This window comes from Perca fluviatilis, chromosome 9 (genome assembly GCF_010015445.1).
Source record: "Perca fluviatilis chromosome 9, GENO_Pfluv_1.0, whole genome shotgun sequence".
In the NCBI taxonomy this organism is placed as follows: Eukaryota; Metazoa; Chordata; class Actinopteri; order Perciformes; family Percidae; genus Perca; species Perca fluviatilis.
In genome coordinates this window covers 31,818,568-31,831,733 of record NC_053120.1, presented here as the reverse complement: position 1 = coordinate 31,831,733, position 13,166 = coordinate 31,818,568, and the positions used below count along the sequence as shown (strand labels likewise).

General features: G+C 41.6%; 1 protein-coding gene and 1 long non-coding RNA gene across 8 annotated transcripts in view; both read right to left on the bottom strand.

Annotated features, from left to right (window-relative positions):
* The window catches only part of mcf2l2 (MCF.2 cell line derived transforming sequence-like 2), a 376,220-nt gene that overhangs the window by 327,712 nt on the left and 35,342 nt on the right, over positions 1-13,166 (bottom strand). The window contains exon 1 of one of the 7 annotated variants that reach the window (XM_039810747.1): positions 5,494-5,699. The exons of the other annotated variants lie outside the window; for them this stretch is intronic. Coding sequence (XP_039666681.1) covers positions 5,494-5,509 — 16 coding nt within the window. The 5' untranslated portion in view covers positions 5,510-5,699. Of the gene's footprint in view, positions 1-5,493; positions 5,700-13,166 lie in introns of those variants that run through there. 7 annotated transcript variants of the gene reach the window in all.
* Positions 21-2,949, bottom strand: LOC120565209. The gene is made up of 4 exons (XR_005640201.1): positions 2,890-2,949; positions 1,891-1,966; positions 230-375; positions 21-92 (listed from the first exon to the last, which is right to left on the bottom strand). It is a non-coding gene; the product is annotated as an uncharacterized LOC120565209 (long non-coding RNA).

Genomic DNA, 13,166 nt, shown 5'->3' with positions numbered 1-13,166 from the left:
CACTGTAGTCCTCCACGGTCTTTGGCCCATCCTGAAGACTGCAGGTGGAATCAGGCCTGGCAGAACCATCAGGGCAATGTAGTCTTTGGAGCCTGTAAAGAAAGAAAATAGTTTGACATAAGTATTATCATAGTTTATTTATCTATTATCATAGAGTAGCTTATGGCTCGAATAATGCACAAATCCAAATATACAAATCTAAGGGTTATGTTGATGTTATAATTTCTACCTTGAGACAAAGACTCTGTCTCTGTCTGCACGTGGAGCTTCTACCCCTCCCACTGGGCCGCATGAACAAGCTTATCGCTGAACCTCCTCCAGGTCAAAGATTTAGTCTGATGCCTCTTTATGAAGAACCTCGAAGTCCTGCACAATCTGAGAGGGGGAGATTTAGAATAATTAATTAAATCATATATCATCAAAACAAAAATAATAAGATAAGTGAGAGAGAGAAAGATTGAGAAAAAGAGAGAAAGTGTGTGTGTGTGTGAGATTGAGAGCACATTTTGTAATAAGAAAATTACATTTAAAGGGGTGATAGAATGCAAAACCGATTTTACCCTGTCATAGTTGAATAACGACAGTTTGGTGGGTAAATAGGACATACATAGAAGCTCAAAGTCCCACTGACACCCCTTTACTATGAAAATCTCATATTTTGAAACTGTCTCTGAAAACGAGCGAATCCCAACAAAGCTGAGTTGCTTACGCAAGCATCTCAAAACCAGAACCTTAAGAGAACAGTCACGCCCCAATATTTACATAGGCTACACAACTGACCTGAGATCAGGTAGTCTTCTGAATCTAGCTAGGTCACGCAGATCTCTGCTATTCCATTACAAAATTCACTTCTGAAACTTTTTTATGCGAGAAATCAACCATATAAAGCTCGAATATGGGCCGCTTTACGAAAAAGGATGGCTAATTGCAAATTTTCTCCGACTGTGTCGGAGTTTAGTGCCGGTGTTGGTGCTGCCTGGGTTGCTACATCGCCGCCCTGACCGCAGTGTCAGCGAGCTTGTTACGCCCGCAATCTTTTACCGCAGCCCGCAGGTTCCAGTTAATCTTATAATGGGTATGTGTGTTGAGTTATTTAAACAAACAATCGGGGAAATAAAAAGTGAATTTGGTAATGAAACATTGCAGTGTCTGGAATATGAGATTCTGTCGCTTCTCTAATGTATGTGTATTGGGGATTCGCTCAACCAATCAGCGCGCGTCTCTAATGTCTGCGTATGGCAAGTCGCTCAACCAATCACCGCGCAGCTCATCTAAATATTCATGACCATACCATATTTGGAAGAAAAGCTCTTGTTACAAATAGGGCCAAAACACAGGGATGCATAAGGGCCAATAAAATATCAACCAGGCCATTTTCAGCCCAACCAATGTTACATACCCCATTAGGAGACCATAAGGAACAGTGTGAAATACCCTATATAATCATTCTATCACCCCTTTAAAGTATTGCTGTGCACAATGGTAGACAGAGGTGTAGTGGTAAAATAAGAGGTAGCTAAACTATAAATTCTGTGGCCATGGTAAGGTTAATAAAACCTCATGCCAATTGTTTGCCTTCTATAGTTGTGGAATTTCTGTCACTATCGAAATGGTATTTCAGGGACCTACAATGGTGACCACAGGTGATGGGTAATCAAAATGGGATTCTGTTTAGGGAGGCATGGTCTTCAGTGGCACATATAGAGTGTTGGATTCTTTTACATAATGCTCTTACATGTCAAGATGTTGTACATCTAAACAAAATGGAGTATTGTGTAGCCTACAACTTCATTGGGGATGCATGAGGATAGGGTAACTCATTTTTTTTAATGTTGACATATTCAATAATATTAACAATAGGCATATAGTACAACAATATAACATATTTACCTGCAAAAGTGTCAATCAGCTCAAGAAGTTGCCGTTCTGTTAACTTTAGTTTAACAAAGTCCTCCATATTCAATCGCTATAGGGGAGTAGAACAAGATCTGTTAATGTTCAATCAATGTATGGAAGTGTATTTTGCAGTCTGTCTGTCTGTCTGTCTAGTGAAAATATAACGAAGTTGCTGTAATCTAGTGCCATGTAGCTAGCTAGCTAGTGGTTTTTTCATAATCACTTTAAACACAATGTGGTATTTCTACAAAGTGTGTTAACTGCACTAAACACAAATTACTTTGCCAACAGAATGCGTGCAATGCACCTTCAATGCTTCGCTCTGTACTAGCTACTAGCTAGCTTACAGGATGAGTCAGCAATTAGCGCTAGCTAGCGCTAGCTAGCGCTAGCTAGCGGTTAGCATTAGCGATCTTTTTAAAACGTTATAATACTTCATATCATAGTGAATTTGTCTCGTGATTTGCCCCAGACACACACACAAATGTTTATAAAGCACTGTTTATGTGTCACTCCCTCAGAGAATTAGAAATAGTCTCCATTTAAATCTTAGGTATCATGCTACAATATTAACCTACTAGCTAGCATTAGCGCTATCATACTTGAACTTGCGCTAGCCTTATAGCATGCATGAATCGTAGTTAGCTAGAAATCACTGTTGCTAACTGGATTATCAGAGCTAAAACGCTCCTCCTATCCGGCAATGAATCAAGATCAAGTAAGTAACCAGTAACCGGAGCTAAAGTCTGCTGTTTGACTGCAATGAAGCAATGTTGTAGTAAGCAACTCCTTGCTAGCTGCTTGCTTAATTAGCATCACTGGTAGCCGTTAGAGGGGCAGTACGGTTGCTTTCGGCAAAGTAAAGTAAAGTTCTACAGGCTGTCCCGTTATGGAAATAATGATTATTATTATATATATTATAACTAACAACTAGCAAGCTCGTCTTTCTGTTGAAGACAGAGGTAGTTTTCTAAAAAATGAGAAATGACAAACCTTCAGTGTTTCCAAAAGTGTTCTCCCGCCTCGGAGAAAAGAAAAAGACCGTTGGAGGAGATCCCAAACTTGAATGTAACCCAACCACTGGGTTAAAATGATCATTGGTTGGGTTATTCAGATCAAGGCACAGTCCAAAACCATTAACCCAACTACTGGGTTACTGAAAGTAACCCAATATGGGTTAAATATACATAATACAGGGTTAAACAGCCTCAACCCAGTGGTTGGGTTAATAAAATAACCCAGTATTTTTAAGAGTGTATATTGCTGTATTCCTTGGTGGTCTTTATTATGAATGTCATAAAGCTAAGAATCTATTTAAAAAAAAAAAAAGACTATTCTATATTAATCAACAAGGCATGCTGCTAAAGGTTGTTTTACTTTACCAAAATCCAAAACCACATCAGTTTTAAGTGCAGCATTATGCACAGCAATGAAAGAATGGAATTCCCTCCCAAATCATATACAACAAAATAATATGGTTTAAAAACTAAGAGCATTACTTAAAAAGAAACAGTTACTAATAAGTATGCTTTGTTGTTGAAGGTTTCATGGGCATTCAATGTTATTTATGTCAGATGGTAGATGCCTGTTTTTTTTTTTTTTAGTTTGTATTTTAGTTTTTTTGTGTTTGTATTTTGTAAATTGTGTACACAGTAGATGTGTATTATAATGTGTCATGTTGGTATACTGTAATGATTATTGTGAATGTACAGGGACGTCGTTATGCCTATTTTATGGTGGCTGAAGCTACCCCAAAATGTTCCTAAGCCCCCCTAAATAATAAGTAACAATAACAATTCCATTTATCCTCATTCATATTTAGACGCAACAAATGATATATATATAGCTACAAAAAAATAGCCGAAAAGTTGGAAGTTAGACAGAAGTACAAAGAGTCGTGCTATAAAGATGATGCACCGCACCGTCTCGTTGCATTGGTGTGAACTGGCAGCTACTCGCTACTCTTTGGTCTAAACTCACTATGCATCCTCCCCCCCACACATGCACACAACGATACACACGTTAATGGTGAAAGGGAGATTGATTACACATAGTGATACAGAGTGAAATTGTAAGTTTTTAATTACCTGCTTACTTTTAGCTACGTTTTCTTGAGGTAAAGGAAAGGGGATATTTTGGTTTGCTATGGAAAACTATAGTCTAGCTAGAGTGAACGAGGGAAATACAAGAAATGGTTAATTTAGCAAGCTAATCACAACTCTTTATTCATTGCCAATAATCTAGCCTATCTAGATAGTAGGGATATTCTAAAACAATATCAATCCCCATAGAATGTTGTTGTCACTGAAAACTAAATGTCATAGGGTCCCTGTTAATAATATTGTACCGTTGTATCCTTCAATTCATTGAGCAGATGAGATGGATATTGGAAGATATTTCAGCAGAGAGAAAGAGAAGCAGGAGATTGGCAGAGCAGTTGATTCTGAGGGAGCCAGCGTGATTGAGGTCAGTAGTGGTCTATAGGTTTAAGGATTGTTTTGTTTTCTTCTAACAATAAGCATTTTTTGGCAGGTGTAGGTCCTATGCATAGCCTAAACTAAATTATTTCATTATATTTATTATATATGCTAGCTATATTCTAACCAATTTAACTTTCTGCATTCATTGGCTGTGATAAGTTAAATAAATATGTAGATGTTGCCTAAATGTAGGCTAGGCTAAAGATACACATGTGAAAATAAAATGAAAGCAATCCTACATACAGTACATACAGTATATACAGTAATCATTACTCCTAATCTTTTATTCCTTCTGCCATCAGGTTATTGTATTTAGACAGTAGCCACTTTAAATGGGATCCGTATTAATATCTTACATGATAAAGTATGCAGTGATGCCTATTTTTTTCTTTTTCTTGTACTGCTATTTGTCATATTTGTTTAACTTACCAACTTATTAGCTGTCTGGCCTCTGTTTGTCTGTTTTTGGACATTTTGGATGTTGTTTCATGTGACCAATTTGCATTTCGAAGTCATGAAATTAGCATCAGGGTTTTGTTTTTCTAAAAGGATAAGACAAAAGGAACAGAGTAGAAATGGAAGAAGAGGATATGTTCGTCACTTTTTACTTGTTAACATATTGGTTTCTTGACTGGTTGTTGACATAAGTGTAGCTCTAATACAGTAACGAAAGATGTGAGTGCAAAGATTTTGCAAACGCAAGTTACAAAAACCCTGGTGGCTAAGCCCCCCCTGTCTTTTAATCCTAGTGACGTCCCTGTGAATGTGAATTTTTGTATTGTCACTATGTGTGGACCCCAGGAAGAATAGCAGCTGTGATGCAAAAGCTAATGTGGTTCTTAATAAACAGACAAGCATTGAACTCAACCCTAAACTCCATCGCTATAGACTACGAGACTCATAAACAACTACTCCAGCTAAGTCAAATTCACTTAAATGGACCCTATCATCACACTTTCATTGGTGGCAATGCCAAACGAAACAAGCAGAAGTACATCAGTACATCATGTCCCAACTTGTTCCAGGTGCTGACCCTAAGACTTCTACTAGCTAGAGTATGTCAACCACACATATACACACCTGTAACACTGTATAAGTCAATATGTTCATCACTTACAAATTACTGATCCCATGCTGCTGCTGTTCTTGCTCTGAAACAATCCACACAGACAGGAGGGTCTGAGTCGGAAGACTAAACCAGTGTCCAGTCTGTCGTCTAAAGCAACATAATGTGCAACACACACACACACACACACACACACACAGGTGACGCTCCTCAGTCGTCAGGGCTGTTTGGTCTCCCTCAACGCTGCAGGACAAGCCCTTTTCCTTTTGTGTAACAGAGAAAGAGAGAGAGAGAGAGAGAGAGAGAGAGAGAGAGAGAGAGTGGGAGACAGAGTGAGAGAGGCGGGAAAGTGAATGTTTTTGTCAGAGCGGGGTCTGAGCCTCCTGGCAGCCTTGTGATCGGCTGAGCGGCTCAATTCTTACCACCGTCTACACAAATATCCTCAACAATACTCCCATCAGGCAGCAGGGACTTCCCTTCCCCTTTGCATCCGACCCTGTTTACTCCCACCTTTTCTTTCCCCTCCTCCCTCTTTTGTGTATGTGGAGAACCAGGTTAATTTATATGATCTGATCGGATCTAACCCGGTCTGTGGATTACCCACGGGGCTGCGGATATAACTGCAATCCGCGTATCACTACTACCTATAAACGTCTTTTTCTCTCTTCCTCTTCCTCTGTCTCTCTCTGTGTCTCGCCTTGTTGTTTATATGCCACGGGTCACAATCCAGAAGAGCAGAGGAGGTACAAAACTGGGAATAGACCTTTTTCACAGCAGACATGTTGACATGCAGAGGCGGAGTGGCAATCGGGAGAGTCAGGGACTTTTCCCGGTGGGCCGGTAGTGTTTCGAGGCCGCGAGGGCCGGTCTGATTATAGTTATACATTGCAAGCCATGCTGCCTGGCCGAGCTGCCCGGACACGCTGCCCGGCCGAGCTGCCAGGCCGCGGATCCCGGCAGCGCGGGCGGGCAGTGCTGCCTGCTGGGGTCAAACTGTGCAGCCTCTGCTCAAACCTTACGGTGGGCCGCAGCAGCCTCTTATTTCAATACAAACACAGGCTAATGAGAAAGCACTAACTGTCACAACCATGTATAGGATTTTCAGAAATATAGGGGGATCAGTGAGCGGCCCCTTCCCAAATGGCATAACCCTGGTCGGCCTATGACGTAAAGCCATCGAACACCTCTTTTTTTCTTTGTCACGTTTGGAAGTCTACGTTAAAAGACAAAAGTGTGTGAGTCTGATGATGGAAAGCCAAAAAAAGAATTGGGAAAGGTGGCGCTGAGATGGTCAGACCCAAAAGGAAAAAAAAGGGATTGTGTTGCTGTGCTGTGTGTTGGTCATTCATTCACCATCCGAACATTCATTTCCCCCGCCCCGACAGCTGGTGGTCTACAAAATTTCCCAGTAGATTTTTTGGTCCCACTCCTGTTGACATGTCATAGTAGGAAAAGCACAGGTGTATTCAAAACCAATGATGGCTGCATTCCACTTCCACCCTGGTATTGTGCATGCTGACTCGCTAAAATAGCTTACTGGGACACTTGATGGAATTGAGCCATCATTAAGGTTATCAATTTCAGCTGTGCTTTTCCTACTATGACAAGTCAAAATGTCTGCTGTGAAAAAGGTCCATTGGGATAGGCCTGAAGTCTCCCTGCAGTAGGGAAGCGGAGGGACCGAGCAGCCCGCTGCAGGTAACTGGCTAGTTAGCTAGTTTGCTTATTCCACCCACCATCCTGTCATGTCACTGGTTACAGAAAATGAGATGAACAAAGTTGTCACTTATCTGGCGATAGCAATGTGCTTTCCTACGCTGTGACAGGAGTGTGTGAATGAAACATTAAGTTGTTAAATTTGACTTATTCAGTGGCCATCTGGCTTGTTGCTGACTGCCATACGTTGCTGACTGCTGCTTATAATTATCCTATTTTGTAGTTTATTTTGCATATATTGTTTTGTTTCTAATTGATTTTCCCCCCAATAACTGTCCCTGCAGTTGCTGAGTGCCAAAGATGGTGGTGTTGGTGCCCCTGGTGGGGTGTCTCCCCCCTGTGTGCTGTGTCCTCCTAAAATGCTGTAACATAAGGTACTAGGAATTCTACTTTAAGAGCTGTATTATTGCATTTCTCAATGAGGATCAACAGCTTATTTGAAGGACATGTTTTTGAAGGAAACATGCCCACCCACTGGGTCGTATTTAGCTGAAGATGTTCACAATAAGCTTTCATATCATCTGTTGTAAGTTTTTCCCCATTGAAATGGTTAACAGAAAATAAAATTGTTGTTCACAGTATTTTTTTTTTAAGGGGAAGTAAAACAGTTATGTCTGACAGTGAAAACAAACAGACAGGCAGTGAAAACAAAAAGTGAAAGGTTTACATGCAATAACAAGACTCAAAAGAAAAATGACATTTGTTGTTTGTTTACATGCTTGAAAACATCTCTACTTTTACAGTAAACTCCTTTAAGATTTACCAAATAGCTTGATAGCTATCTCTGGTTTTACCTTAATTGAAATACACAGGCACTTTTAAGGTATGAATTAAGAAATGGTTTTCGTGCTATTTGGTGATTTACTTTACTAATTACCACTGAAAATAATCTCCTCTTTAGTAGGGTAAATTACTTTAACAGTACTTTCAAGGGAAAGACATGATTGTGTTTCAAAAAGGTGTTGTTACAATGTATTTCTTGAGGGAGAAAATAATCAGATGGTTGACAGGTGGTAAAAACAAAAAGTGAGAGCTGTAAGACGCTTTCATGCTGTTGTTTTGGATGGCAATGACAAACCATGTATATTCTCATTTAATCTGGAAGATTTTGTTGGCAATAAAGTGCAAATATATATATATCTATATTTGTGTGAACATGTCTACCTATGCAGACACCCAGTGCAGTACGGCATATGTATACCCTTCTTCCTTAAGCAAGCCTGGTCTGTAGTCAGTCAGCCACTTTTCATCAACACCAAGTCGGCCACCAGCTTACTTGACTTTGGCCCACTTGTTCTGCTCAGGATTGACCAGATTGGCAAATCTGTGCTGTGAGAAATCAAAGCTCTCTTGTGGCCAAGTGGATCAATTCTATTGTTCAGCTGTGTTGTGAGCAGAGCTGGTCAGCTGGCCTCACTCCAGCTGACAATACGAAAGACAAACGCTTTCTGAAGGATATGGTGACCCACCCCCACACCACCGCCACCCACGTCTCAGAGACAGGAAGAGGAAGCAGAGATAATGCAGCTCTGACGTCACATCGACAAAGGTTGGGGACTCTGGGTAATACCACAAACCCCCATGCAGCTATCAGAGTGTATCATTTAAGGTTACAGTAGTTGTCGATGGTGAGAAAAACTTTTTAAAGGTGAGCTATTAGCATTTTTGGGTTCATACTTTTATTTTGTGATTCTATTAGAGCATGTTTACATGCTTTAATGTTCAAAAAACACTATTTTTCTCATACTGCCCATGGCTGTTGCACCTGTGTTCACCCTCTGTATGAGACGCTCTGTTGGAGCCTGTCTTTAAGCCCCCCTCCCGAAAAAGCCCAGTCTGCTCTGATTGGTCAGCACAGGAGTATATAGCAGGACTTTGTACCATGAATAATCACCAATAAAGGCTTCTAAACCAAATACTACACAACCATACATGTTTCAGCATGTTTTCAGCAGTAATGAGACCCAAAATTGGGGAGAAATGACCAACATTGGCCGCCAAGATTACAGCTATCTGGCGTTAGCTACTTAATAGTTAGCAGTAGGCTAACGTTAGATTGTAATGAAATGGGGCAGCACTTTCTACTGTAAAAAAAAACAAAAAATACGTTTACCTCATTATTTGAAGTTTTGGCCACGTTTAAATCCGACACTAAAACATTATAGATATGACAGAAAATAGCTTTAAAAAAAAGCCTGGAGCAGATGACCAATCATAGAATAAGGTGACCAGACATCAATATGGGATCATTGGGCTGTGTTTACTTAAAAGTGGTGGATCTGACCTATCCAGGGAGCCTATAATGATTCTTGAAGGCGCTTTCACACCTGCCCCGTTTAGTATGATTGTGTCAGGGTCCCGCCGTCACCAGCTCTTACTCCTCCCACTCGTTCACATTCCCCATCACTCACTCCTCCCATCCGTTCACTATCTCCTCAATACTGATCACTCACACCTGCACCTCATCAGGCCACGTCATCAGTTCGCCACCTGCACCTCATTAGTCCATCTTTATTTTCGGCACATTCTCATTCACTCTTTGTCTGGTCTTGTCGTTACAAGACACGTAGACTCTCGCTTGTTACCTACCTATCGCCACACTGAGTTTCCTACCTGCTATCATCCTCCTGCTGTCTGCTGCCGCCCTGAGTCTCACTACCCCAGCTAAGTTCTGTCTGTTTTTGGCCAGCTCACTGTTCCTCCAGTTGGATTCTTGTGAATAAAGCTACACTTCACTTACCACCAATCTGACTCCTGTTCGTTCCGTGACAGGTTGAATCGCACAAAAGTTAATTTGCCCCGCTGGTGCGGTTCGTTTGGGCAGGTGAGAACGCAGCAATCGCACTCAGGTGCGCACCAAAAGTAGACCAAACAAGCGTACCGAGACCTGCTTAATGAGGTCGTCTTGGTATAAATTTCAATCAAACTCTAGAGCGGTTTGTTTGTGGTGAGAATGTGATCCAACCTCGAACCGCACCAACTATATTTACTCTGCAAGTCTGAGCTAATGTCTCCTGTAGTCAGGTGTGCTTAGCAATCTGCGATGCGGCAGAACATGCAAACTGAAGCAGCTTGTAGTGTTTCTCTCACAGAAATAGACAGCAGTCAAGCTCGCTGTCCGTCACTCGCATTTCTGTAGTCAAACCAGCCACCGCTAAAGTTGGAGACAGACAGAGAGTTGGCAGAGCGAAGTATCAGTGACCAGAGCAGACGTAGTGACGTCGCTCAACAAGCAATGTCTGATTATTTAAATTAAATGAGCTGGTCTGACCATGGAGATGCAAAGAAATGCAATAGTCCACACAGGACCTTCTTCCTGTATCTACTGTCTTGCTCCCAACCCAGACACATCCTAACCAATAAGAGAAGTGAATGTCCTTGCGTGATTTGTACTGTCGCATTTTGGTACACTTGGGCCGAACCAAGGGGAAATCGCTCCAAGTTTACAAACTGATCAACTGATTTGGACCAAAACAAACAAGGTGTGAAAATGCCCTAAGTGTAAGGTGGGTCACCTGCAAAAACACAATTTCAGCCCTAAGATTCAGATGACTAAAAAGCTTGGGTCTTTTAACAGGATTGCCCATACCACATATATTCCAAGTGAGAAAACAAATTGGCGTACCTGCTCTAAGGGCACTAGGATTCAAATTAGAACACATTCAAGAAAAGTCTTCATAAGGGAGACAGCAGTGCAAGAAACAAGAAAAAAAATTGTTGCCACAAAACTGTGACAGCAGTTAGAGAATCACCTGAGCTAAAGCTAAGAGATGCATGGGCAGCATGGTGGCCCAATGGTTAGCAGTGTGGCCTCACAGCAAGAAGGTTCTAGGTTTGAATCCAGGTCGTTCCAGGCCTTTCTGTGTGGAGTTTGCATGTTCTCCCCATGTTTGCATGGGTTTCCTCTGGGTGCTCCGGTTTCCCCCACCATCAAAAACATGTACTAGGTTCTCCAGTCAGTGCCCTTGATCCTTTATTGTGTTATATATCTTTTTTTGTGCAAGTTATAGGTTTACAAAGTGAAAAATCCCAAAGTCCACCCCAAAGGCACTTACCATCTCCAACAGAAAACACTGTTCACAAACTTGAACAGCTCTATTGTAGTCCAGCTTTTACTTCTGTGATGACCATGCATCACTTTGTAACACATGTTCTAATGCTCGCCTAGCTGCTAGCATCGCCCTCATACTGTGCTTCTGACTGGGTAGTAGTCCTTAGCAACTGCGCATGTGCGACTCCCAACAAAGATGGAATAAAAGTGTGATGCCTCACTCTGTAGCTAAAACAGAGAGCTCAACACATAGGGTGAATAGAGGAGCTGCAGCAATGTGCAGTACAACAAAAATATTTTTATTTTTTTAATTAAACCATGTAAACCTATTCTGATATAAACTCTAAATACAATTATGAACCTGAAAATGAGCATAATATGAGCACTTTAAAGTAAGTATTGTGAATTATGTTTGTTTTCAAACTAGGCCTTATTAAATTTTTGAAGAGGAAATATAAACAGTTATAGTAGCTTAACTTATATTAAAGACATATTAGGCCCAAAAACAGCATTATCACTTCAATTTCAATTGAATTTCAATTCACCTTATGTGTAACAAGAAAAAATAATAGAGGAAAAAATTGAGAATTGCACCCAAAGGGATTAATTAAACAGTGGTCCTGTTTAATACTTAATCTATTTGATTTTTGAAACAACAAAAGAGTTTTTTATTGTTCAAATATATATGAAGCATAGCGTAAATTCTGGCAGGTCACGGAGTCAAGCTCGGCTATTATCTCAGCTCATAGTTGACAGCTCCTAAAGCCAACTGATGGCTCAGCTGATTCCCTCTTTTGATTGGATTTCCAAATAGCGCGCTCTATTTAAACTGCTTTTCCCAGCCAACCTTGCTGCATCTCTGCTAACTTGCAAGATGTCTGCCACATGGGAACAACCGGGCTGCTCGCCCTGCTGTCATGTCGACCCACGTCCAAGGGGATGATTCTTGGCGGATTGACTGCAACATGGGTCCCAGCTCCTACAATCCGATGCCGGGGAGGCAAGCAGTTGATGGGAACTCCGTTGCCATCCGCCGCGGCTCTCATCTGAATTTTCCGGCTCTTCTGTCCCCAGGAGAAACGCCGACTCCACTGCTCCCGCAAGAGGGGCCGGGGCTCAGCTCCAGCAGCTGGCTCCGTGAGCTCGGGGGATGGCCCATCCTGCCCGCCTTGACTGGCATCCAGTCACCGCTTGCAGTCGTTGGAATGAATTCCAGGATCAAAGTCTGGTGCAAAATCAGCCACCCCGCTTCCGTCTACCTCCACCGCTAGACCTGCACCAGTGTCACTAATGGATGACATCATTCCAGCGACAGGTTCGCATTCCCTCGAAGAACGCTGGGAATTGCAGTTCCAAAGCGCAAGTAGACTTTTATATTTTGCATATCGTTGTGGTTAACGTTTCCAGGAGAGAAAGTAAAGAGACAAGCGTGACGTAGCGAGTGCTTTGTTGTTGCAGGACACATTCAGCTGTTGCGCAGATTCCCGGGCAGTTAGGTGCTTGTGTTTCGTTTTTACCCTCGTGGTGTTTTAAATTTCTTGTTGCAGCAATAATGGCAGTGATGTTCCCTGTTTACTGTACAAGATTCTTACGCCGCCTCATAATATAGCTCAAACGCACCTGACAACCCGCTGGCCTAGAAAGACTTTTCCCATAGACACAACATGGCATCATGACTTTGCGTAAACATACACGCCACTTTTGGCTGAGCTATCCACATGTATGTCTACGCTGTATACAGCGGATGTAAACATGCACACTACGTGGCGTCGTCACATTGTGTGTTATCGTGAGAACGTGCCGTACTATTGCGAGAACGTCACACGCGTGTAAAAAAAAAACACGACAAAACACGACTGTGACCAACGTCACACGCTTAGGAAAACAATAAACGGTTGGGTTTAGGAAAGAAAAATTGGGGAAGGCTTAAAAAAGAAAACGGCTTAAAAAACACCAC